Below are 26,733 nucleotides of genomic sequence, written 5' to 3'. Positions count from 1 at the left end.
TCCTTCTGTATGATAGCAGAGTTTATTTTAATATTTTGTACAGCCAGCATTGGTCTCCAGGAATAAGTTATAATCTTACATAAGTGAGTCCGCCCAAACCCACCCTTAAGGAATGTTCAACTTTCAGCATTTCTGATTTAGAGGGAAATTATTTAGAGGGTAAGATGCAGTCCGAAGAATGGGAATCAATTTGAATTTGTGACTAGAACTCCTCGGAATTCTCAGGGTTTCCTTGCCTCTAACTGGATCATGGACAACCACAGAGGTTGCATCTTTCAGGACTGCACTGAGAATACATACATCCTGGGGACTATTTATTTTCCTAAACTGGGCAGGGTTTTGTTTCCTTTATCCCCAACTCTCTGACCCACAGTTCTGCTCTGCAGACACTTTACAGTCCAGTACAATCAATGCCTGTTACAGATTTGTCTGGGAGGTTCTTGGATGCCTGTCCCACATCCTTTATTTGGCTGTTCTCAGCACCACCTAAAACACCTCCATTGCTCACAGCACATTCTGTCTGATGCAAGACCTTGATTTGCCTTTCAGCAATGAACACACAAAACAAATAAATACTTTTAAATCCTTTAAATGGCAACAACTTACACAGTTCTAGTGTAGAACCTGGTGGTCTACCCAGCCAAAAGCACTCCAAGGCAAAGCTTCACTCACCTCCTTGAGGAACAGGGAGGGGGGTGAACAAGAGCCCAAGAGGAATTCCTCCTCCTTCTATGCTCAGAGAATTGCCAGTGTCTGACACCAAGCAACTCACATTCTCTAACACAAAACAAACAAACAAACAAAAAACAAGCAAAAAGAGGTTGTATAAACATTTCCTTCTCCCTCTTCAAAAAGCAGCTCTGAAACAACCCAGGCAGCTCTGAGAGATGTCAACCAGCACAAAACCAGAGTCATGAGCCAGCCATGGGTCTCACAGCCTTCCTGCCCTGTTAAAGGGCCCTCCTAGGGCTCCCTACACACCTTTCAGCCTCACAGGAAAGTGGTTTCACCAGGAATTTCCTCCTCACTACACCTGCCAGCTTCCCAGCCTGCACAGGCCAGCACATGGACACATGGCCTGGAGGGTCTGGACATGGCTTTGAGAAAATCAGTGAAGAGCACAAACACTGGATGTGATCCAGAATCCCCATCAAAGGGCTGGTGAGAGTTTTAGTTCAGGGCAGGTGAATGTTGGGGTACTGGGAGATTGATTCAGTTAAGAAAGGTTCAGGCAAGCCTTAAAGCTTTATATAAAGCCATTGAAGTTAAAAGTAAGGTCTGTTTGCAGAAGCCCAGTGCTCCTTTCACATCATGCTGAAACATTTCACAACAATGATTAGCAAGTGAGAGAATGCTTTGAAAAGGTGGCGGTTTTGAGGTGGAGAGGAAGGCAAGCTCAGTGCTGTGCTCAGCCTTCCTTCCCCAAGGGAAGTGCAAGTTCTGGAGAGAGGAAACTCGCAGGGAAAACGTTTTTGTTTCCTACAGGGAACAAACCTTTCACTGAAGCCATGGAAACTTTCACAGGAAACAACCCAAAGTAGCACCACACTCCACAAGAGCATCCCAAAACACATTACAACAGAACTGCACTGACACGAAGGCTGTACACCTGTCCCAGGTGTGTGTTCTGGTGCCAGGAAGGGGGGTGATTTTTTCCCTTTAAGAAATTCTGTCCCAGTTAGAATAAAGCAAACCCTTTCTTTTAACTGTTCTTTTCAACGTTTTCTTTATGTACAATCCTTAAAATACACTTAAAAATAGCTGCACATGTGTTGTATGGTTGTACTAGAGAAGGGCAGTTGCACAGACCGTGCCTCTCAGGACACTAAAAACTGTAAATACCCCCAGCAGCCCCGCTCTGCTCCAGCCCCCATGCTGGCCCCAAGGAGGGAAGGAAGGAACAAGCAGCTTGGAAATGGGAGTCTCTCACAAAACACGCCACTTACAAATCCCAGGGTAATTTCCTCAAGCATTTTTGTATCAAGTCCTTTCTTAAATGTTTGAGGTCACACTGCCATTTCAGCAATAAAATCTGTTGCAACATGCATGTGACAGCTTCCCACTCAACCAACTGCAGCCCTGAGGATTTTTCTGGCCTGGTAGAAAGAGGAAATGTAACACAATTTCTGAAGTATGGCTGGTCCTCTGTTCCCATACTCCATGTGGTTCCCTCGATGGCTCTTGGACACACACCCACACCTTTTTGTTGTTTTTTTCCTCTAATACACGTTTCCCTCTAACCAACATGCAGATTTCTCCTCCCAAACGTCCATGTCTTGACGTCCCAACAAAACAATCCATGTCATCCATCCAGAGGCTTTCCCAGGTAGACCAAAGTCACTTCTGTGTTACCATACACAGCAGACACTGCTGGATACAGGCAAACTTTTGGCAGTCCTCTGAAGGCAACTCCCAAGAACTCATAGCCTCTCTCAAACGCTAATGTTTTGTCTTCCATGTCCAGGATAACTCGAATCCTTTCACCTATCTGGAAACAGAGACAGGAGGGGGAGTAAAAATAACATACAGAAAGAGTCAGCATATTCAGATGGAAACAAAAATAATGCAAAGTGTAATGTAGCAGGGAATTTTAAAGCAGGCCTGTCCTGCTTTAAATTTTTTCATGATTTTTCATGATTTTCATGTTTCATGATTGATTGCTCTTATGATGGGAATTTCCCAATTTCACCATAATCCTGAGTACCTCTGAAGCAGGACAGCCCACATCCACCATTTGTTTATGAAAATAAACATGACCCATATGAACCTGTGAGAGCAGGCACTGCTTGCTGTGTGCTTTGGAAGTACTACAGAGATTTGGAATCTTTACAAGAGGCTCCAAGTTACCTGACCCCTCTGTTGCTGAGCAGCAACTGCTCTGTGAGGAGCATTTGAAAAAACAATGGATTTAAGAAAGACAAGTGCCACCTACAAAAAAATCCCAGAATAGACTAATATGCAGGTGCTGTCACTGACAGATATGTTCCCTCACCAAGGTAAAAGGAAATTTCAGTACAATATGTAAAACAAAAACCCTAAAAATATATATACACACACACACACACACGTGAAACCAACATTGACCACAGCAGGAGCCTTGGACCCAGGCAGGCCCAGAGCTCCCTGCATTTATCTAGCACACATTATTTCAGACACCAATAAAAGTTCCAGGGAAAAGCCATAAGTGCAGCAGGCACCACACAAACTCCTGACTGTTCTCCAGACAGCCCCAGCACTAGGAATTTCTTTCAGCCAACACTAATGCACACATGTGTTTCCTGTAAGCACGTTTTCTACTATCAGATCACAGCATATGTCTTAATATAAATACAAAATAAACCAAAGGATCACTGATTTGAACTTTCAAACAAAATCTAGGAATATCAGATACAAGGTACTACACAGATCTTCATCCACAAGTGAAATGCAAGCCAGTACAAAGCCACAGCACTGAGGGTCGGCCTGGATTATTTTTAAAGTCCCTTCTAACCCATTCTCTGAATATGAGATGGAAATTACAATGCTCCAGTTTAAGCTGTAACACGAGCAAATACAGCAGTGAAAAGGCAGTTGTGTGAGCAGGCAGAATGACAAGACAAGCACTTGTACGAGGACAAAAAGGTGGGGTGGCCTCTGCTCTTTAATACCCTTAAGTTATCTGAACATCAGGTTGCAGATAAAGGATGTCACACACGGGAAGGTGGCCAGTGAGCAAAGCAGCAGCAATCAGCACTGCAGCAGGTTTTTGCAGGAAGACTCTCCCCTAAGCACTAACTTCAACTTACCCTGCCAGACAACAAAGGAGTACAAACCTTGCTGTGGGGCAAGTCGCTACTTCAGGAAGCTACAACAGTCTTTTCAGGTTTTATTCCAAAAAGCACTACCATGTCTAAGCAGACACCTACAGTACAGGTTTCACACTCAGTGTTTTGAGATAAAAGTGTGGAAACAACCCAGGGTCAGATGCACCGAACACCAGACAGATGTAGCCTGCGGAAGCAGCATATGAAGGGGGGAAAAGGCTCACAAGGTGGAATCATTTGCCTTCTGCAGGGAAGGCAAAGAGACCTCTGAGGGTCACTTAGGAGCTGGGACAGCAAGGGACAGCCAGCACCCCCCAGCCCCCTCACCTGGTATTTGGGCGCGTTATTGCACTGGGGGAAGCTGCCGTTCACCTCCCCGTTATGCAGCAAGTTATTGTCCACCAGGTTCCAGCCCCAACTCTGGTCGTCGCTGCCCAGCAGGGCCACGTAGCCCTGGCACTGCATGGCCGCGCGCTTGGTGGCGATGCCGATGACGGCCACGGTGCCCAGCGGGCCCTCCCACCACACCTCCCAGGCGTGCCGGCCCTCACTGAAGCCGATCTTGGTGCGCGCCCCGTCCGTGCTCTGTGCGATGGGGTTGCGGTGCAGCGTGAAGCCGTTCTTCTTGATGTACACGTTCCTCGAGCAGTCGTTGGTGCTGAAGGCGTGGTGGAAGGCACGGACCTGGGAGAGAAAAGGTGGAGGGGGGGATGGACGGGGCTTGGAGCAGCCTGGTCTAGTGGGAGGCGTCCCTGCCCACGGCAGCTTTAAGGTCCCTTCCAACCCAAACCATTGTGGTTCTAGGAGATAAAACCCTGTCATGTTTCCCAGCCTCCCGCCCTCTGAGCTTCCAACGGCGGGTGGGCCGGAGGGCTGGGGGGTGTCCCTAAGCTCCGGGGGAGGCGGTGAAGGGGTGTCCCGGCGGGGTGGGGGTGTCCCCGCGGCTCGGGGGTCCCGGCCTCACCTTGCCCTTGTAGGTGGGCACGTTGCAGAGGATGTCGGTACGCAGGGCCTCCTCGGCCAGGCAGCGGGCGGCCAGGCTGCGCCACACCTCGCTGTTCTCGTCGCCGTGCAGGACGCGGTGCCACAGCTTGCAGACCAGCGCGCAGCTCCGCAGCTCCCGCAGCTCCAGGTACGAGAACACCAGCTCCAGAACCCGCCCCGGCAGCCGCCAGCCCGGCCCTCCCCAAGACGCCGCGGCCGCCCCGGGGCCGGGCCCGGGGCCGGGCCCCGCCGCCATCGCCCCGCGCGCTCCCCTCGCCCGCCCGGTGTCGCCGGGGCCGCCCGAGGCCTCACGGCGCGGGGGCGCGCGGCGCCGCCATCTCGGCCGCGGGCACCGCCCCGCGCGTGCGCGGCGGACGGGCGGGCGCGGCGGCTGAGCCGAGCGGAGCCCGGGGGAGGCGAGAGGAGCGCAGCGGAGCTGAGGTGAGAGCCGAACCCCCGGGCCTCCCCAGCCGCCCCCGGGACGGCCGCGGCAGCGCCACGGGTCGGGCCTGCCGGGGCAGGGGGCGGTCCGACCCAGCTGCCGCAGGGCCCGGGGGTTGGTAGGGCACGTCTCACCTGGGGCCCCCGGGGAGCGGCGGGGAGGGTATCGGTCCTCGCTGTAGTGTTATTCGCTCGCCAAGACCGAAGTTCCTCTGATGGAATGAATGGGCTCTGGCTTCTCTTTAGATCTAGGTCAACAAAAACCACATGGTTGAAAAAAAAAAAAAAAAAAAAGTAAAACCACCAGAAACAAGCCGTTTATTGCCCAATAGTTAAATAAATGCACGGACCTTAGGGCAGAGAAGCGGCTGCTGGGCTGTCACACAAACCCCGTGTGCCTCTCTCCTTTTCAGCACAGCATACGAGTCCCTCCAACACTTTTGTGCTACCCTTTTTCGCCCTTCACTTAATTTTTTGCTGATGTGCTTCCCTAAGCAGTGCTGTGACACAGGCCGCTGTGGGCAGTCGCTCCACGGAGGGTTAAGGTTGGTGAGCGCCATGGGTGTGCTCTGGCAGCCAATTAAATATGTTGCAACCTGCTTTAAATTAGGAATACTTCTTTTAAAAAGACTCGTCGTATCATTTATGTTGGAGAAGACCGCTCGGCACCGCGGCTGTGCCTGCTGATGTTGGTGGTGGAGCGAAAGCTCCACGTGGGTACCGAGCTGTCCTGAGCTGTCGAGGTGCCTGCTTTAACTGGAGTTTCAAATAGCTCGCTGGATAATCTTGTTGATAAACTTCTGCTGCAACGAGACCAACAGCCACCTCAGTACGGGGCTTGTTTTTGTTTGTTTCAGGGGTGTCCCTGAAGCATGGCAGTGAAGTGGAATGGTGGCCATTCCTCCTCTGTCCTGTGCCTGACCGTGAGCGCGGAAGGGCTGGTGGCCTCCGGCGCGGAGCGGGGCGAGCTGGCGCTCTGGGATGGGGGAGGCTCGCCCGTGGCTCAGCTGCGGCTCCCGCAGGCCGAGGATGTGACCTCGGTGGTGTTCTCAGCCCGCCGCCCCAGCACGCTGTACACCTCCCACGGAGAAAGCATCAGCGTGCTGGATGTGCGCTCCCTCCGGGAGCCCCTGCAGCGCTTCCACGTGAACGAGGAGGAGATCAACTGCCTCGCACTCAACGACACCGACGGCTTCCTGGCTGCTGCGGATGACTCGGGCGCGATAAAGGTTGTGGACTTGGAAAGCGAGAAAGTCAGCCGGTCCTTGAAACACTCCAACATCTGCTCGTCTGTCGCCTTCCGACCTCAGCGGCCTCAAAGCCTGGTTTCCTGTGGACTGGACATGCAGGTGATTTGCATATATGTGCACGGTTATTAATGAAGTGAAACACACCTGTGTAGTGAAGCACCCACAGACTTTCAGAGTGTGAAGGTGTTCAGCCTGCAGTCAGCGGCAAGCTCCCTCATTATTCTGAAGTAGTTTTGGCCCAAAACCTAAGTGTTGGGGCTGTTAGTGCTAACTTCTACTCAGCAGCTTCTGCCCCTGTTTTTATCTTCCTTAGCAGTTACAATTCAAATGTGAGTGGGGTGAGGGGAAATCAGAGTATGCTGCAAAGCTCACGCATGCAAAGTTACCTCTTTGTTGGACTAAGCAAAACCAGGATGTCCCTAGGGGTGGGTTGTGGCTGCAGATAAGATGTGAAGGATGGTGAGGATAAGACACAGTGCTGCAGGCAGGCAGGCAGAGCAGCATCTTTCCAAGTGGACCGTATCACTGTGAGGACAAGTGATTCGCATAATTTATCCTTTGTTCTGTTAGCATCTTGAAAGCATGAAATGTTCTTTGTCTTTTAAACTCTTCTATCCTCACCGAGAGGAAACTTTGCCCTTTGCATTCTGAGAAGACCCATGGTGGGAGTTAAGTCTAGAGTTGGCCACCCAAAACAGATATTTTTCAGTAATTTCTTTCCAGTGGTTGAGGTCTGACCACTTTCCTGGTTTAGCCCAATATGAAAACTGTCACTTCTGAAAGGTTTCTGTGGTTCCAGCGGTGTCAGGGTGAAATTTGTGTGACAGCATTGAGCAGTTTCACCCTGTTCTTGAAACCAAAATACATATCACACCCATTAGAGCAAACACATGCTGATATTTAGTATAAAATTTTTCTTTGTATTTTTCTTTGTTAAAGTTATGATGATAGATGCTGTGTGGGAGGAGTAAACACTCATTCCCTCAGCTGGCTTAGCTCTGGTCCCTAAAATGCAGATACACAAACTTGCAGCTGGAAACTTTTTATCAGAATTGTAAACATTTGTGTACAGCTAGGTACAAGTGATTATTGATTATAATTAGTAAATTATTCTTTTTTGTGACTTTTTAGTGTTAGTTTCATTTATTGTAGCTCAGCAAGTTGATTTTTAGGTGAAAGTCAGTATCCCAGAACAGAATTTCAAACCCTCAGGGAAGCCATGGCTGATGAGAATTGAAATTTAGGTTCCTTGGAGTTCTTTCAGGAGTTCCAATGAAGCAGGGAAAATACCATGAGGACAGAAAATACTTAGTCTGCAGAAAACTTGTCAGCAGTTGATGGATTCATCAGGCTGTTGCAGTGCTGTCTGTGATGAAAACAGGAATATTTTCTGTAAGCATCACCCAGCCCCTCTGATTTACAGTAAATCTCAGTTGTTGTGGAAGTAGTTTTAGTGCAGCAGCAGCAGTGGTCACTGAAACAGGAAAGTGTCAGGAAGTGTCTTTCAGATGTTTTAGTGTGATTTGGATTCCAGAAATGCAGAGGCAGGCTCTTTCGTGAACTAAATTTAAAGACTCCTGTACTTCTTACTGGTGATTGCTACTGAAGGAATATTTTTATTAATAACAAATTGAAGCTTAGCTTTGTGAAGCAAACAGTACACCAGTGCTGCATTAGACTGTTGGCCTTGAGAATGCTCACTGTCAATTCAGATCCTACAAAAGTCTAGAGAGCATTGTTTTTAATTGGCTCAGTATAAATCTGTAGTGCTTGAACTGCTGTATGAGAGACATAGGATTCTTCACTGGGGGCTTGAAGGTGGGGTGGCATTGGAAAAGGAAGTCTAAAAGCACAACCTTCCCCATCTCAGCAGGTAAAGCATGCCCTACTCCCTAGCACAAACCAGATCTACTCGCTGGATATAATAATAAATACAAATATGCCTATTTAAAAACCACAACCTCAACTACTGCTTGCCTTTTGCTGTCCCATTTTTCAGACACGTTCATGGAAATGACTATTTTAGGCCAAGCAGCAGAGACAGAAATCCAGAATGATAATGATCTCTATTCACTGCTAGTGTTTCTGTGTTCCTCCTCAATAATTGATGTGCAGTATATCATGATTACTACTGCTGAGATGAATGCAGAAGCTTTTAGAGCTTTTTTTTTGCATCCCTTTCGTGGTCTAAAGGTCTGAGTCACAGACTGCAGAGTGTGGCAGTGGGGCTTTGGAAAGCAGGCCAGAAAGATTTGCTACATTTATTAGGGCAAGTTTAACCACTCCTCACCACATGCCTTATACCTCTTGAAGTCATGCACACTTTGCTCTGCTAGGGCAAGTGTGGTTGTTTATTTTACTATTGAAGATCTGATTTGAAGTAAAACACAGAAATTATTGATTCATCCTGTTTTTTTTTTTCTTCCAGGTGATGCTGTGGAACCTACAGAAAGCTCGTCCCTTGTGGACCATGAACCTGCAGGATTGTGACATGGAGGAAGAGAGCCTGCAGTCAGCTGGGCAGTTCTTCAACCCGCCGCTCGCACATTCCCTGTCCATCGCCTCTTGCGGCAACATCTTTGGCTGTGGAGCTCAGGACGGTAAAGTCAGAATATTCCGAGTCACCGGTGTCAGGTTTGAACGTGAGCTGGAGTTCCAGGCTCACAGCTTGGGAGTCTCACAGGTGCTCTTTATGCCAGAGGTGTACTGGTTGTTTTCTGGAGGAAATGACGGGAAAGTCTTGTTGTGGGATATCAGCAGCAACATCGGGAAACAGCAGAAAAGTCCAGCAAAATCTCTGCACAGGAGGAAGGCCCAAGCAGCTGCTTCCAGCAGAAAAGATGGGAAGCTTAACAAAGTGGCCTCAAATGAACACCCTGGAGTTGTGCCAAAGCTCAGCATTGAGCATGGGGAGAAGGTGAACTGGCTCTTGTGTGCAGAGATCAAAGGCTCCAGGAGAGTGTTGGTTGCTGACCGGACCAGCTCTGTATCAGCCTATCCAATGCCAGAATCTTAAGGCACCCAGGTGTTTACAGAAGTCTGGGGGACAAAACCACTTCTTGGAGCCAGTTGTATCCACTGACAGTGAGCTGGACAGTGAACCCCTCTGGGTCCCTGGGAAGGGGAAGGGATTTGCTGTGCACTCGTGGTGTCCCTGGCCTTGTGCTGGTTCTTTGTGGCTGTTATGTTCACAGCCACTGTCTCTTGCAGGGTTGGCAGTTTGCTGCTTGAATTTAGGTGAAACGGGTCTCTATATTTAGGGGTAACATTAGTACATGACTAAGCTGATGTAATTAAGGCCGGGGGAGAGAATTAGTGCTAAGGAGACGCCCACAATGCTATGTGAGGCTGCTGAACAGCAGCAGGGGTGTCACTGGCTCAGCTCTATGTGGTTTGGGCTGTTGCAGTGCTCTGTGTGACTGTTGCATGAAGCTGTGTCCCAGTTGGCTTAAACTGGTCATGGTGGAATCTGGTTTTCATCAGTCTGTCAGCAGCTGCATAGACTAGAGGTGCATCAATTAACAAGTAATCAAATGAGTTTCCCTGTGGTTGCCAACTGAATTTTTTCACTGCAGCAGAAGAAGGAGCAGGGGAACTGTTACACTGTTTGCTGGGTCAGCTGTCAGTTAGTTGTGTATCCCAGGGAAAAAGAATTACTACACTTGTGTTAATAAATGCTTTCTCTTTCACTGTTGCCTTGTCATTAGACTCACTCTAATAGTGCCAGAATCAAACAAAATTGTGTCAAAAAGTGTATTCCCCATCACAGGGAATACAAAGGGCCAAAGGCACAGCTTCTCCTTACCCAAATACCTCCTGTCCTCCCAAAGCTTTGTAACACAATGAGCAGAACTTGCCTTGCTAGAAGCTTCCTTTCTTTTGCAAATTGAAGGTAGGAAGACCTAAGTGGAAATGCTACAGCTCTGGAAATGTTCAGTTCATGCTGGATTTCCCATGAAGTGGGCAAATAATTTAAAAAAGAGCATTTTTTTCCTGGGCTGTCCTTATCCTGTTGCAGAACCGAATTCCTAGTGCTGGCTGAGGATCTGCTGCACTCGTGGGGGGTTTGTGCTGCTGACATAATCTGGGTTGTTGCCAGACCCATAGTATTATGGAAAAATTTATAGGAAAAGCTCTTTTTTTTTTAACATACTCAGCACTGGAAAATCATTATCTGGTTGTGCTGCCTCTTTCCACACTTTATGGAAGAAATTCTAACTGTCTTGATTTTGCTCAAAGCAGCTCCCTGCAACCAAACACAACTCATTCTCATCCAAATCAGATTTTACCTTCTTACCTTTTTAATTAAAAAAAACAAAGCCAATCTGCTTGTACAGCCTTTCCCAGCAGGAGACTGGCCCAAGACATGATCTGGTGGGCACAACAGCAAATTGAAGCCAAAACACAGCAAAAAAAAAAAAAAAAAAAAAGAAGCAGAGTGTAGTTGTTCCCTTTTTTGTTACCTGTGAATTGGTGCATCTATGATGACACAGGCTCAGAGGAAGGGGCCAGGTCGGGCTGTGTGGTTCAAGTGTGTGATATGTCCATGAACGTGTGTTGGTGGATCCATGACCTATATTTGGATATGCAGGCTATAAAAAGCCTCGGAACAAACAACCTCCTGCAGGACTCGGATCCCCTGTCCCTGCTGTTGCTGCCGGCTACAGGAGAGAGGAACGAGCCCACTCCGGCTTTTATTTCTTCTCTTGGTGTTCTCCCCGAAGATGGCGAAAGCCAGCATCTCCCTGCGCTCCCTGAACGAGACGCTGAACAGGTCCTGCAGGGCTGGGCTCACCCTGTGAGGGGATGGGGAGGGCCTGGAGGGCTGGGGTCAGCACACCAGACAATCCCTGAGCACGGCAAACCTGTGCTTAGCTGGAAACTTCTGTGGGCAACAGGGTGTAAATAGATACTATGTGTTTACAGGGAGGGAGGAGCTCATGAACAGGCTTAATCTCCCCTTCACTCACTGGGGAGGAAGGAGGGACAGCCATCAGCTCCATGGTGGTTTTCATTCCCTGGCTGTTTGCTGCAGGATTTGGGCACTTGCTCCATCACCCATAGCCTGCAGCTGCATGAAGTGTCACCAGGCAATGAGGGCACTTGGTCTGTTCAGCCAGGAGGAGACAGAGGGGAGATCTCATTGAGGTTTACAACTTCTTTGTGAGGGGGGAAGTGGGATAGACACTGGTCTCTGTGGTGCCCAGTGACAGGAATGGCCTTGTGTCAGGGGAGGTTTAGGCTGGGTATTAGAAAAAGGTTCTTCCCCCAGAGGGTGGTTGGGCACTGAACAGGCTCCCCAGGGAATGTCACAGCACCAAAGCTGCTCAAGAAATATTTGGACAATGCTCTCAGGTACAGGGTGGCATTGCTGGGGGTGGGGGGCAGGAGTCCAGGGCCAGTTGATCCTTGTGGATCCCTTCCAACTCAGCATATTCTGTGATTCTGTGAAATTTGGGATTGCTGTTCCAACTGGAGATTTGAGGTGAACAACTGATTTTCAGACTATACCTCAGAGTCTGGATGGTTCAAAGACAAGGAATAAGTGGTTATCATGAGAAAAAAAAAACCAAAAAACAAACAACCAACAATGGACCTTTCTTATAAGTTTAAGGAAAGCAAATCACCATCACTGGGGAATTGGGACATATGTGACGCTGATTCACCCTCCATTTCCAAAGCCTGCACTTGCCAAAGGAACGTGACCAACAGGTTCACAGACCTCCTGAAAAATAATCCAGCCTCAGCTGTCCCCGCTGGCACTGGTCTGTGCTTGGCTGTGCAGCAGCAGGTAGCAGTGGTGGTGGCTCAGAGCAGATATAAAGATATGAGCATGGATCCTCAGGAAAAGGAGTCAAAAAAGATCTGAAATTCTCAGCAGTTGGAGACAGGCAGGATACTCTCCCCACTCTGTGGATTTTCACATCTGGATTTTCATGTTACTATGAGGGAGGTGAAGCCCTGGCACAGGGTGCCCAGAGAAGCTGTGGCTGCCCCATCCATGGAAGTGTCCAAAACCAGGTTGAACAGGGCTTGGAGCAGTCTGGGATAGTGGAAGGCATCCCTGCCCATGGCAGGGGAAGGAAAGATGGGCTTTAAGATCCTTCCAACCCCAATCATTCTGGGATTCTTTGGTATGTTACAATTAAAGGCAAACTATGCAGTGTTGAGACGTTTTAAAGTCAAACCAGGTGTCGTACATACAACTGTGGTTTACCTGCAGTAAAAAGGATCCTTTTCAAGAGTATCACAGCTGATGGGATACAGTACTTCTGCTTAGGAATTAATTATGTGTTGACAGACAGACTTGGAAAAAAAACACTCCTCTTGTGGAGACCCTGTTCATAATGTTGCCTCTCGCAACCTTTATGACCAACTCGCAGCCTTTATGACTCTGATTGACAGGATGGTGAACACTAAGTAGCTATTGGAGACCTGACCAGGGGGAGAAAGGATGAAACAAATCCTTAAAGGAAAAAGTGAAAAATAATTCTGTGGGAAACTGCTTGAAGTGTGTGTCTAACATACCATGGAGTGAGTGAATGGGGAGAGCTTGGATGCTGCACTAGCCTAGCCTGGAATATCAAACCCACGTGACAGCTCTAAAATGTAATTTTCTGTAAATGCCTGAATAGCAAAAATAATGTTTCACATAGAACCACACTTCCAGAGAAGTGGGGATGCTGTAGCATCTACTGCCTGGCTTCCAAGTATGTTCTGTGTGCTAAAAAGAGGGGAATTTTAAAAGCTTTTTGGAAAAGAATGTGTGTAGACTAGTCAGAGTAAGAGGTCACTGACTGTCGTTCTAGTTGGGAACGGCGGGAAAGAACGACACAGATTCTCGAGGGAGTCAGAACAAGAGGATCCTTCAGTTTATTGCTTGCAGGCCTGCTTTATAGACAGATACGTGGAAAGTACAGAAAGGAAACTCTTACTGGTTAGTAAACTGCTACATTACCATCATTGGTCAGTGGGGTTCACCACCCCCCTGACTTTCTCCTGCAAGGAAAACAAGGAACACATAACAACACCTGCAAGGCTGTTTTGTGTTCCTGAGGATTGTTTTAATTCCTTCTCATGTTTTTCCCAGACTACTTTCTCAGGCAAGCCTGAGGAGCTGTGCGGCCTGTAATCTGTACAGGCACTGTCAGAATTTAGCATCCATAACTGACTTAGTGGTAACTTCACTTACACTAAAGGAAGTGTTCAGAGGACATGATGGAAATGAAAGGAGATTTAATCCATTCTTCCTCTTTTCATTCCAAACTTATATCAAGAGGCAGCAGCACTCAGTCTATCAGAATTCAGTTACAGCTGTGGGAGATCAGTTATGGATCTACCACAATATAACTGAACAGACATTTTTAGATCCAAAACTCCAAATGCAGAAATATTTGTTGCAGATGCTTAAAAATACAGAAGAATTAGTTTACAGACAGGCAATTTAAAAAAAAAAAAAAAGTTTGAGAGGCAGAAGTGGTCAAATAGTAAAGTGGTCAAAGAGTAAAGCGTTGGACTGAAGGCTGCCAAGAAACTACTGCTGCACTGAGTAGATTAGCGATGAGATCTTGGACAGCTTTTACTCTTACTTGTAGAGGAGGAAGTTGGAGAATGGGCCATAAGGAAGCTTATTTACCATGATAAAAAGCTGCAAAGCAGGAAGCAATTTACCGGCAAGAACACTCATTATCAGACAACCCAGCTCTGAAAGCCCGACTCACCTCACTTTCTGCACTTGCTCTCTCCGTGCTGACAGATTCCATACAATTATGACACATCAATCCTTCCAGTTCTTCTGAACTCCCTACACTTCTACATGACACCAGCTTAATTTTCCAATTAAAGTTCTATTTTCGTCCCAAAATTCTTGCTGAAGCCAGAGGAGTCCAACCGCAGTAAGATGAGCTTTCACCAGGCTACAGAGGAAGCCTCAGGAAACAACAGAAAATCATTAGACAAGGATCTGCACGAGAATGCAGACAATGCCAGACAATGAAGTAACTGTCAGGTATACTTAGTAATATATGCCACTGCTGAAGTCCTTTTATTTTCTCCTCATTCAGGTCAGCTGCAGACAGAATCCAAAGAAGGGTTTGGTTTGGAGAAGGGGGAGGCAGGAGGAGCTGTTGATAGGAAAAAATGGCATTTTTGGTCTGTCTCTTATAACAACAGGCATTGAAATACAGTGGGATACATGTCAAAGAATGGAAAAATGTTTCCAGGGTTTTGTTTCGGCTTTTTATTTTTTAATGTCATCACCAGCTTCTGCGTGTTTTATCCCTACAAAAAGTTTACCCAAAGATACACATAATAGGGCCACAAACATGAATTGAATGTTTAACACAGGTAGGTCACAATTCAGAACTCAATACCCTGAACATTAAAATAGTACAATAATAATAGTAGTGGAAGCAGTGGAGCAAACTAAGACTGAAAAAAGATAAAGAAAAATATGTAGGTAATAATATTTGCTGATGGTATAGTTACTGTTAGCTGATACAGCCTGAAGTTCTGCCAGTAAAATAAAAAGAAAAATCACCAAAAATTCTGTGAGAAGTGATATTCTGCTAGTAAATCACTATTGACTACATAGTACTGAAACAGCTGTTCAATATTTAGGAAGGAGCTTTGAATTATTTACATTAGCTTTCAGATTCTTAGGATTCTTGAGAAGACATCTCAATGTCAATCAGGTAACTGAGGAAAATATGGAGAAAACTGTCTTTACAAAAACCACCTACAGTGACAGAAGCCCAGCACACCCTGTATCTCCAGGAGATAGAGAAATGGGTACAAAAATAAATACTTGTATTCCCTTGTACTTTTGTCTCAACACAGCAAGGCTTTTTAAACCGGGCACTTTACTTCAGCGAAAGTAGAGTGGCTTAAAACTCAAACCTCATCTTTGATTTACAATTTTAAATAGGGAAAAAGACAAGATACCGAATAATGAAAAAGCAGTTAATAAATTCAAGCTAGGAAGTAGTTTTTATCACAGTTGTTCCATCGAAGGACAGTCCTATTAAAAAAAACACTGCAGGTGTGTCGCACTATATTAGGAACAGCAAAGCAGTATGACACTGACTCCCTTAGCTGTGTTGTCCAAGAGAGCAAAGTTTTATACACATGTTCAAGAAGGTCTGAGAGGTAAAACTCTCATTGGTCATTAAAGCAACACATCACCAGCATTGGTTAAGTGGAACTTAACCCCTTGACTAAACAACACCTGCAAACATTGTTGTCTTTTACCGAGGACTGTTCGGATTCTTTCTTATGCTTTCTCAGGCCAGAGTGAAAAGCCTGTGTGACTTTGAGTTTCACACAGGCTCTGTGCTCCCTCCTTGATTTTTGTATTTAGTATCCACACAGGTGGCTTGTTTATTATTTGCATAATTTTTAACCAGAGGAGTAACGAGATGTTCTGCTCAATGTTAATTGAAAATGGTTCAAAAGACCGTGGCATTACAAATAAAAGCATAAATCACCTCAAAATGTGTTACAGAAAAACCTACACTACTAACAATGCATGTGGTTGAGAGCCACAAATATATCTACATACTCATTTTGCAGCTGTATTTGGAGATTTTAAGATCTCTGCACCAGGAAAAGGCCAAAAAGATGTGACAAAACCCCTTGACTTTTAGTGCTGTTCTCACAGATCTTGGGAGGACCCCTAGAACGGGGTCCTGGAGCTGTTCACAATGCAATGTCACGGCAGAAAGCCCCAGATCCTTCGGAAATTCCCTTACTCTTTGTTTTCCAACGCCCAGAGTGGAAAGCAGGCTGCTGTCCCTGGAGGCTCGTTTCGCACAGCTGGACTCCAGCCTGCAGAGCCTGGAGCACGAGTTTGAGCTGCGGGCGGAGATGCTGGAGGAGGACCTGAGGCGGGACGTGCCCTGGGCACCTGCGGCCAGGTGAGCACAGCCAGCCGCCAAAGCCCGGCTCCAGGCCCGGCCTTCGGCACTGCCTAACGGGGCAGCCACGGCTTCCCAGGGCAGCCTGTGCCAGCGCCTCACCACTCTCACAGGGAAGGATTTATTCCAAACATCCCACCTAACGCTGCTTTCTGGCAGTGGGAAGCCTTTCCTCACCGACCTTTCACGACAGCCGTGCCCGCCTTCCCCCTGAGGGCCCGCGGCCTCTGTCTCCTAGCAGGCTCGGCGGCGGAGGTAGAAAAGGAGAAGGAGGAGACGGAAGAAGAGGAGGAGAAGGAGGAAGGACAAGAGGAGGAGAAGGAGGAGAAAAAGACCGGGGAGGAGGCGGAGCCCTCAGCCGGACGGCGGGAACAGCCCCTCAGTGAGGGGCGGGGCGGAGCCGCCATTGCGGGAGCCGCGGCCTTTCCCGGGTGCAGGAGCGGTGGGTGCCGAGTCCTCGCTGGGACCCTCAGGGGCTGGGGGTGTCGGGGGCCGGGGAGGGACGACGAGCCCGCTTTTCGCTGGGCACCGACGTCCTGGGGGTTCTTTTTTGTCAATAAAAATTGCGGAAATAATAAAACCCGCCTTAACGTGTGTTTGTCTCCATGGCGAGTACTCTGTGAGGAATGGCAGCCTTTCTTTCGAGGGCCTCTGTGTCCTGTCTCTGAAGCTGCCTGTTTAAGACTTAAGTTTAAAACTTAAAAATTAGTGGGTTTCTTCTTTTGCTGTATGTGTCTTTTGTTTTCTCTCCCACAGTATTGCTGGGCCAAGTGGAAAAATCGTGTGAGGAGACAGATGACCCCCTCAGTTAAATGAAGGTGCTGAAGTCTTAATTCTTCACTTATCTTAAGAAAAAAGGAATTTTAGCTTTATAGTTCTAGCTTAATCAAGAGAATGAATGAGGAAGAAGCTGCTCTGCTCTGATGTAGTTCACCTTCAGAACATGCTGGAAGCAAGCTTGTGCCAAAAGCAGCTCTCAAAGGATGCACGTATACTGAAAAAATGAGTGAATGGAAGGTTAAGGTAACTGCAATAACGTATCCCAGCATGTCTTATCATAGACAGGGAGTGGTGGGAGAAGAGGGGAGTAACAGAGGTGGCCGGAAGAACTCTCACCTCCTTTTCTTCCCTCTCCTTACTACCTCCTTGCTGTCCCCAAAGCATCTGTTACAGCTCACAGGAGACTGCAGTAAGAAAACCTGGTACAGGTTTTCCATGACTTCTGTAAAGATCTGCTTCTTCCTTAGGAATCTCTCAGGCCCTGAGAAAAGCAACCACTTAAGCAGACTTCTAAATCCACTAAGGTTTTTTTCAAGTAGCTGTAAAACATTTTGTATTTTCCTTAATTTTAGTTTTCATAAGGAACATATATATTTCTTTTTGCTTTTTCAGGCCCTGATGTTGTCCTAGTGCTGTTCCTGTACCTCAAGTCAGTATGTCAACGAAATCCAAGGCCACGCTTTCCTTGTCCGACTGCCTCTGCCAAATTTGCATGGAGATCTTTGTGGAGCCTGTCACACTGCCGTGCAGCCATACCCTCTGTAATTCCTGCTTCCAGATGACCGTGGAAAAGGCCAGTCTTTGTTGCCCCTTTTGCAGGCGTCGAGTCTCTTCCTGGGCACGGTACAATACCCGCAGAAATACACTTATCAACTGGGAATTCTGGGAGAAGATTCAGAAGAATTACCCGGAGGAGTGCGAGCGGAGGATTAACGGACAGGATTTGGATGAGGAAAGTAAGTGAAATGTCACTCATCCTGGGATGTTTCTGTCTTGCCACAGGAATTACTGTGGGTGCACTTGAGATGTTGGGAAATACTGAGGTGTGGGTAGGCAGGTGTGTTACTGCTGGCAGCGACAGAGCTCCCCTGCAAAAGGGGCAGGGAAGAGATGGGCAATACCTTCTTCATTTGTGGCACAGAGGATAAAAATTACATTGTCTGGTCACTACAGTGGGTATTTGTTCATGCCTTTGGTGCAGCGTATAGGTGCATGGCTTGCTGGCCTTGTTCGTTGCTCATTTGCAGCTGTAGCATCTGCAAGCAGAGTGTTTAAGTCTGTGTGTGTGTTTATCACTGTCAAGTAAATGAAGTGGTTAAAAGATTTTTTGGTGTTAATTAGTTTGGTTGAAATTCCAGGAGTTCAGTCAATGCAAGAATCTGTGAGCTGAAAATCGTGATGTCAGAGAGAAGGAAGTGAAATCTGATTAACTTTTTGTGGAAGGATTTTGGGGTTTGTGATGTTGCAAGTGTCCTTGGGGGACATTTTTGGTAGGTTGGCTGTAAGGCAGCTTGTTCCACTTGCAGTGTTCTGAGGTCTTTTTAATGAAAAATAGTGAAAGACACAAATTATGATCAGTGTACCAGCAGAGAATGAATGAGGGAATGGTTTGGGTTGGGAGAGACCATAAAGATCATCCCATTTTACCTCTTTGCCATGGGCAGGGAGATCTTCCACTAGACCAGGATGCTCCAAGCTCCATCCAGCCTGGCCTTGGACAGTTCCAGGGATGGGGCAGCCACAGCTTCTCTGGGCAACCTGCTCCACTGTATTTGCTTTATGTACAGTGCTTGGGAAACACCTCCTGTCCATGCCACTCTGTCACACTGCACTTTTCTACTGTGTAAACTTTATCCCTTGGTATTTTTTGCTTTGTTACTTCCCTTTTTAAATCACAGCACTTAAGTCAAATCATTCTATGACAGGGTATGGAGTTTAAATCATTTGTTATTGTTAAAATCCTTTATTGTTGACTGTCATGACTTTGTGTTTGTTGACTTGGTTTTTTTCCTCTCCTTCGTCTTGATTAGTCTGTGTCCCCAAACCGCAGCACCAGCTGAGCAAGCCTGGGGAGCTGAGGCAGGAATACGAAGCAGAGATTAGTAAGGTAAATCTAAAAATACGTTTAAAAAGCATTAATGCTTCATATCCAATTATTTGAATTGTTCCCACAAACAGCTGTAATTTTATTTAATAATAAAGATACTTAAAAGGGCACTGCAGCTGCAAGAACATATGGGTCACTCCTGAATCATTAATTAAATTGATAGAAGAAATTTCTTTGTATTTGACATGAGGTGACCTTTTCAAGTTTTCTTGATCTGTACTTCCTATCTCATCTCTCAGTCAATGTACATAAAAGTAACAAATGTAGAAATTTGGAACTGTTTGGGCTTTGGTTTTATATTTGTCTTCTTGATTTCCCTCCAAGTCAGAGACAGCAATTAGATAACCTTCAGTAACTGAAGTATTGAATAATGAACATAGAGCATTTTCTTTCTTCTTTGTTTGCTCTGTTACCTGTGCTCATTTAAAAATCAGTAAAGATTTTAAAGAATTCTCAACTTTGGCCTATTTAAGGATCCTTCTTCCAATTCAGACACAGTAGTATTAAGACTTAGAGTTGAAAAATACATGGGAATGCACCTTTCCCTGAGAGCCCCTTGCTAGTGGCTACAGGAGCACATGAAGCAGAGGACTGGAGGGGAATTTCCAAAGAAAGCTTTGTTCTTGAAGTACTTTGCTCTCCTCATTGCTGGTAACTGATCTCTCAGCATGTCTGCTGTAAGGAAGGCAGATTTAAAATTCCTGCCTTGCTGCTTTGGGGTTTTTCATGTTTCAAGAGAGCAGAACTCTTCTAGAAGAGAGGTGATGTCTTTGGGAGATATAATGATAAAAGCAGGTTGAGCAAATGCTGTAGGATAGCTGCCATTCAGCCTTGCAGGTGAGCAAGGTTAATGGTTTGTTACCTAAAGGTTTGTTGCTGTGGTTAAACCCAAGGCTCTACACACAGTATCATGTGACTCTTACATCTTTGAGACTCGTGCAATGAAATACTGCTGTATTTGGTGAGAAGTTTAAGTAGTGTCATCTCAGAGGTTCTGGTGTCAAGTGTGGCCCTGCAGTAGTAACCAGGTGGATTTTTTTCAAACATCTGGTTTAGGTGGAGGCAGAAAGGCGAGCGCACGAACAGGAGGAGAACAAAGCGAGTGAGGAATACATCCAGCGGCTGCTGGCGGAGGAGGAGGAGGAGCATAGGTTGGCAGAAGAGCGACGGAAGGAGATGGAGAAGCAGCTGAAGCAAGATGAAGAGCTGGCCTGGCAGCTCAGTAACAGTCTGGTGAGTTAGAATCACGGGGGACAGCAGAAAATATGCACTATAGTACAAGCAACTTGGACTTCTCAGACCAAATGTTAAAATTTGGAATAGTTTAAATTTATGTTAGTTGTAGTTGAAAGCTGTTGTCACCCTCCAGTACTTTAAAGCCTTGATTGAACATTAATTTTTGAAAAGCCAGATGGAGGGTGAAGCCTGCATGATACACACTTGAAATCCAGCATCCAGCATATGTGCTGCATGTTTCCATTGTGAAACATTTTAAAACATTGAATTTCTGCTTTAGGCTTCATTTTCCTCATGATTTAAAAACCTTTCACTGGAAGAAATTAGTATCTGTAACCTGTACTGGAAGAAAGGAATGTATAGTGAAAATGTACCATACCTTTTGGAGGTTTTTTTTGTTTTATTAATTTGTTTTGCTTAGTTGAATTTTTGCTACCCAATGATGAAACCTGCGTAGTTATTTGAGCCTCCTGTCCCTCAGTGCTAGATCCTGGAAGGTGTACGGAACTGATAATATTTCTTTCTCTGTAACTGTCCATTACTCACAGTTCTAGAATTCTTTGGACAAAAGTAACTAATTCTGCAGCAAAACCAAAGCAGTTCCCTGAGATTTCTACAGGTTGTGTTGTGTTGTGTTTTACCTAATGTTACTTTTACTTGTCTGGAAGAATGAGGATCCCGTGGGACACGTGCCTGGCAGCCCATCAGCAGCACGCAGCCTCTCCCTTCAGACATCCCCACTGAACCTGGGCAGCAAACCAAGAAACTCTGGAGACATTCAGAAGTAAGGGATTCAGCGAAGTATTTCTTTAATTATTGGCCTGTTTCAGTGTCTCTCTGCCCTGTTTGCTTCTTTGGAATGCTGAGGGCCAGCTTCCCAAGATAACTGGGGACAAATGTGAAGTGTTGAAATTTAAAACATTTCCTCATAGGAGGAGAAGGTAAACACTTGCCTTCTTGTTAAGTTTTGTTTGTCAAAATGAACCTGAAGATCTTGAATAATGCAAAGGACTGACAGTTCAAGGGACAAAATGTTTAAAGGAGTATCCCTTTTTTTCCTTTTAAGGTATCTGTCTCCAAAGACTTACAGTGTGCTGGAATCGGCATCGTTCTCCAGTACCACAGGAGGAGGCAGAAGCAACTCAAACTCTGCGGTAACTGGAACCATTTTGTTATAAATCTCAGAGTTTGTAATTGTGGGATATTTTCCTCTTGCCTGTAGGACTCCAGTCCTCTATTCCCCTTGCACATCAGCACTGGGCAGGTTATATTGCCCTTTTTAAGCAACCTTCAGTATTCATGATTCCTGGCTCTGGAGTCCACTGGAAGAGGGTTCACCCTGATTTACATCATTCCATGGGTTGGCTGGCTGGTTGATCATTCCTGTAAGGTCTCCAAAGAAGATGAGCAGGCTTGCACAGTTGGTCTGAATTACTGATGAGAGGAAAATGCTGCATTTGTAGTTTCAGTCCTTTAGCTGGGCTTCTGCAGTTACTTTAAATATTTTCATTATTGTTGAACAGGTATTTTTAAAAAAGAGAAGTATCTGAGTTGCTATCCCATTGCATTCAGGGGCAATGCAGCCATGGTGGTATTTATTCACACCCATAGGCTTTTGATAAATTTACTTCATTAGTGGTGTTTCCCTTTTCTTCAGGAGACCAACAGCAATGAAGGCAGTAGTTCTGCTCTGCAGGATGAGCAAGAGGAAATGCCAACCCTGTCTCCACAGCTGACCAGTGTAAATAAAAACTCTGGTGCTAAGGATTCATTTTTGGAATCATATATGAACTATTTCAGTGCCTCAGCTTCAGGTGAAACTGACGCTGTCAAGCAGGAAAAAACACCAGGACCAAATGGTTTAGAAGATGGAGTTCCAGATACACTTCATGGAACCACAGAAGGGGAGGGGTCTAGGACAGTTCTTTTTAGATCCAAAGGAGATGATGATGGAACTGAGTCAGACAGTGACAACTTAACACATGTCCAGAGGGTAGACCTTGAAAAGTCTGATGAAACTTCTACCTCTGGTCAGTTAGGAATGAGTTGTGTGATGTCTGATAGCCGGACTGCGTTGCATGATCTGGGGAAGAAGGCTGGACACCCAGGTGAAGACACACTAGAGAGGCCACAGAACTCTAAGGAGACTCCCAAAAGGAAGTTACTGGAGGCTCCAGCTAATGCCATCACTGATTTGGGCATGCTTGATAAGAGGAGAAGAACCCTTTCAGAAAGTGTAGAAGACCAAGGAGATCAGATGAATGACTTTAACTTGCAGACACAAAGAGCCTTTGAGCGGGAGTTCTATGAAAGGCGCAAGCAGGAGGAGGAGGACAGGCTTCTGGCTCTGCAGCTGCAAAAGGAGCTCAACAAGGAGGAAAGGACACTTAACCGACAGAAGGGTTCTCCAGATGAGTATCTGCTGCGCACCAAGCCACCTCGGTCTCTGAAAGACTCTTCTGCCAGGAAGGGAAGTCCAAAAGACTCAAAGGGATCAAAAACACAGGCTGAAGCCAGTCACCACAAGACTCGGAAAGGTTCCTGCAATGAAAACTGGCAGTCTCCTGCCAGGGTCCGGGTGAAATCCCCCAGCATCAAGGAAGGAAAGGTTTTGAATTGTGTAGTTAATACCAGTGACACAAATGATATTTGTTCACTGCCTAAGACCAAGCAAAAGACAATCCTGCAGATGTTTAAAAGCCCTGTTGCAGAGTAGATCAGAGCCATGGACACATGGTAGAGTGGGAATGGGAACTGTGGTGATGTTCTCCTGTGCTAGGCAAAGCTTCCCTAAGCAGTTTTAATGGTTGCTTTGGAGAGGAGCCACTTTAGACAGCGGTGCCATGAGTTCTGAGAAGTTTTAGTAACATACACCTCCAGAATGTAACATTTTTTCATTTTCTTTTCTTGAATATTATTTTCTAGCACTTGAAGCACTTCTTGCAGGAATTGAAGCATTTATTTTCTAAGCTTGCATTTACATGGTTTGGAGTGTGAATACTGGTAGAGTTGGAAAACAAGGATAACTGATGGTCTGATCTGAAAATGAGAATTCAAAGCCTTTAATGGATCCACGTTCCATGGAGGAAACAAGTGAAAAATCAGTCTGTATTCCCAGCTAGCTGTCAGTTGAAGTTTCCATCAGCACAGCCACTGTTCTGTAAATTGAAGCACATTGCTGGAATTTGTTTCTGGAATTGTATTGTTGGCCCACCCATTAACACGAGTGTAACCAGACAGCCACTCTTTCCCTCTCATATGCTAACCCCTCCCTTGGACAAAGAAAAGAGAAACAGGTCATTCTCCACTGCCAAAGCCCAGGATCTTCCATGGATGCCCCGGCTGTGGGCTTCAATTCACCTCTATTCACAGAGGTCCTTCCTGCAGATCCCATTTTCCCTGTTGTTAAGAACAAGATACTTTTGTTTTCTTATTGTTAATGTTCTGCAACTTTATTCTTGTACAATAGGGTTACTGTATTTAATGCTGTTTAATTTTCATACTTACACTGGTTTATGTGATTAAAACAATGGTCCAGAAGCCAGATATGATGGAGAAAGTTAAAAGAGAAAGAAGCAACTGAAAATTGGAGTTGTCAGTAATGACATAACTGTAATTAGAGATTCACATATCTGCCCTGCCTGGCTGTAACTGTTCCCCTCCATTTTTAGAGGCACTACTAAATACTGTTCCTGTTGGGTTTAAAACTAAAATAACTTTAAAAAAAAAATAGTATTTTAGACATGGAGGTGTTTGGGCTGGGGAAGAGGCAACCAGATCCTACTATTCAGAGGAAGTTTTCTTGTGAATTGTTTTATCTGGTTTTTTTAATTAAGCCATATTTTGGCTTTTCTTTGCTTCTTGGGAGCTACTTTTCCACTGTCTGTGTTTGAAATTGAGCCAAGTGCCAGCTGCAGTGCTGAAGGGTGTGTGCTAGTCATCAAAGTCAGCAAATGTTTGAGTTTTGTCCTTTTTGTGAACCCGATTGATGACTGTTCTGGGACATTCCTAAGAGACTTGTTTCTTCAGCAGCATCTTATGATGGTTAAAGTTTCAGAAAACCAAATTTTATGGAAAGCAGAACCAGCACAGAGCCAAAAATATAAATTGTCAGGTTGTTTTTTTCCCCAAAGCCTGCACAACTTTATCATTGGTGGGCTTCTCATAAATAAATAAATGTTCTGTTCAGAGATGTTTTTTGAGAAAGTTACAACAGTGGTAAATCAGTTTGATTTTTCTCCTGCTGCCTCAGCCATTGTTCTGGAAGTCTTCCTTCAATATGGGTCTTTACTGCAGTTGGGATTATTTTCTGTCTTACCATGATGTCAAAAAAACTCAGTTAAAGGGTTGTTTTTAAGGCAGAGCTACTGTTTCCATGCTGGTGACCCTCAGCCTTTCCAATCAGGGTAAGCCTGTAAAAAACAAACCCCATTTTCAAAGCAGAATGCAAAAAAAAAAAGGACTAAAAATTCATTGTTGGATAAAACCCAAACTTAACTGCAAAATGTACAAAACCTGTCACCTATAGCAGCAGCACTATCTGAGGTGGGCTGCTGCAAGCCCTCAAGACCCCCAGATGACCCAATTCCTCACCATATCCATGGCACAATAATCCTCACCAGGCATAATTTGGCTTATTCTTTTAGGTCTTCATTGTTAGAGGGTGGATTTTGGCACTGCTGAGCGGATTTTGGTTGTACCAACAGCTTGTTTCTGACCCTGTGGTCTGTGAGCTTTGAAGCAGGTGAAATCTGCTTTGTTTTGCTGGTGTTGGTGAAGCAGAAGTCTGTATTTGGGATGTCTGGGCTGGTGTAACAGTTCACTGCTGCTCACCTGCCTTCAGCCCTGGTGATTCATTTGTCATGTTTGTAAACAAGTAAGTTCAGCTCATCCAGCTGCCAGGAGAAACAAAACAAATGCCGAAACCTCAGATACTTTACAGGCTTGGTTGCTTCCCTGAGCACTAGAGCTGGTGTGGGGATGGGAGGCAGGGAGGGAATGAGAGCAAACAGATGTACCTGTTTCCATGGCAGTGAGGTATAAAATTATTAGGATTCTAGGGAAATCTCGGCTTTCTGTGGTTCGCACTGAGTTGACAAGTGTTACTGGCAAGGTGTTCAGCAGCAAAGCAGCCACATTACTGGTGGGCCAAAACTGGAAAGGAGTAAAACATTCCTGACGTTTCCTCGGGTGGCCTGGGAATCAGAAACACCTGGTATGGTAGGTGGGGATAAATTCAAGGTTTTCTGCTTCTAGCTTTGTGAAAATGATGGCAGGGGTGCCCTGACAAGGCTCCCTGGAGTGGTGCAGGTGAGCTGTTCCTTGACCACATCAGGTCCTGTCTTACAGAGTCCCAGAATGGGTCAGGCTGGAAGGGACCATAGTGGGTCCATGTGCACCAGCAGGGTCAGCTCAGAGCTCATGGCACACAGTGTGTCCAGACAGCTCTGGAATATCTCCAGTGAGGCGGACTCCACACCCTCTCTGGGATCTGTCCAGGGCTCAGGCACTACCCAGAAAGTTCTTCCTCATGTCCAGGTGGAACTTCCTGGGGTCAGTTCCTGCCCGTTCCTCCTGGTCCCTGCTCGGAGCCCTCCCTGCTCACACGGACACCCAGGGCTTAGGGCCCCTCTCATCTGGGGCTATTCTCGAGGCCGAGCAGCCCCTGCTCCCTCAGCCTTTCCTGGGCATGGAGATGTGTCCTCAGCTCCACAGCTTCCCCAGACCCGCTCCAGCAGTTCCACACGTCTCCTTTCCTGAAGAGCCGAGAGCTGGACACAGCACTCCAGATGTACCTCACAGGGGTGGACAGAGGGACACTCCCTGACCTGCTGGCAGTGCTCTTCTCGGTGTCCCCCAGGGTCACACTGGCCCTTCTGGCCCCCAGGACACGCTGTCGGTTCAGGGACAGCTGGTTGTGTATCAGAACCCCCAGGTCCTTCACCGCAGCGCTGCTCTCCAGCAGGTCTCCCCCTGCCTGTGCTGGTGATCAGGGCAATTCCTGGGTGTCTCTCTGGTCACAGCATCCGGATCTGCTCCGCACTCGGCCCCCGGCCTGCCCAGCCCCTCGCTGCGCCGCGGGCCTCTGTGACGGGGTAAATCCGTGTGGGAACCCCGGGTGCGTGTCCCGAGAGCGCCGGTTCGGCCTCTAAGATCCGTGGCCCTTGGAAGCGGCGGGTCGGGAATTCCGGGAGATTCCCAGGGAAAGCCTCTGAGGC

General features: G+C 46.5%; 3 protein-coding genes and 1 long non-coding RNA gene across 6 annotated transcripts; 2 read left to right on the top strand and 2 right to left on the bottom strand.

Annotated features, from left to right (window-relative positions):
* FBXO45 (F-box protein 45) lies at positions 1 to 5,142 on the bottom strand. The gene is made up of 3 exons (XM_015637860.1): positions 4,768 to 5,142; positions 4,131 to 4,487; positions 1 to 2,488 (listed from the first exon to the last, which is right to left on the bottom strand). Exons 1-3 carry the CDS (start codon positions 5,041 to 5,043, stop codon positions 2,303 to 2,305), a joined length of 819 nt encoding a protein of 272 aa, XP_015493346.1. The 5' UTR covers positions 5,044 to 5,142; the 3' UTR covers positions 1 to 2,302.
* Positions 4,847 to 10,168, top strand: WDR53 (WD repeat domain 53). 2 transcript variants are annotated; one of them, XM_015637859.3, is made up of 3 exons: positions 4,847 to 4,935; positions 6,086 to 6,577; positions 8,907 to 10,168. In XM_015637859.3, the coding sequence occupies exons 2-3, from the start codon at positions 6,101 to 6,103 to the stop codon at positions 9,492 to 9,494; spliced, it is 1,065 nt and encodes a 354-aa protein (XP_015493345.1). In that variant the 5' UTR covers positions 4,847 to 4,935; positions 6,086 to 6,100; the 3' UTR covers positions 9,495 to 10,168. The 2 variants fall into 2 exon arrangements, with proteins under 2 accessions (XP_015493345.1, XP_015493344.1); XM_015637858.3 differs by lacking the exon at positions 4,847 to 4,935 and adding an exon at positions 5,157 to 5,228.
* LOC117244838 lies at positions 8,726 to 14,311 on the bottom strand. The gene is made up of 2 exons (XR_004498636.1): positions 14,200 to 14,311; positions 8,726 to 9,195 (listed from the first exon to the last, which is right to left on the bottom strand). It is a non-coding gene; the product is annotated as an uncharacterized LOC117244838 (long non-coding RNA).
* On the top strand, positions 13,571 to 24,751 carry RNF168 (ring finger protein 168). 2 transcript variants are annotated; one of them, XM_015637857.2, is made up of 9 exons: positions 13,571 to 16,392; positions 16,586 to 16,834; positions 17,149 to 17,415; positions 17,785 to 18,128; positions 19,203 to 19,279; positions 20,336 to 20,512; positions 21,184 to 21,299; positions 21,582 to 21,669; positions 22,173 to 24,751. In XM_015637857.2, exons 4-9 carry the CDS (start codon positions 17,828 to 17,830, stop codon positions 23,229 to 23,231), a joined length of 1,818 nt encoding a protein of 605 aa, XP_015493343.1. In that variant the 5' UTR covers positions 13,571 to 16,392; positions 16,586 to 16,834; positions 17,149 to 17,415; positions 17,785 to 17,827; the 3' UTR covers positions 23,232 to 24,751. The 2 variants fall into 2 exon arrangements, with proteins under 2 accessions (XP_015493343.1, XP_015493342.1); XM_015637856.2 differs by lacking the exon at positions 13,571 to 16,392 and having other exon boundaries at positions 16,744 to 16,834; positions 17,149 to 17,210; positions 22,173 to 24,728.
* The last annotated feature ends 1,982 nt before the right edge of the window (positions 24,752 to 26,733 follow it).

The sequence above is a fragment of the Parus major genome, chromosome 9, assembly GCF_001522545.3.
Source record: "Parus major isolate Abel chromosome 9, Parus_major1.1, whole genome shotgun sequence".
NCBI classification, from domain to species: domain Eukaryota; kingdom Metazoa; phylum Chordata; class Aves; order Passeriformes; family Paridae; genus Parus; species Parus major.
Note: the sequence above shows the minus strand (reverse complement) of the source record. Positions and strands in the feature narration are given on the sequence as shown.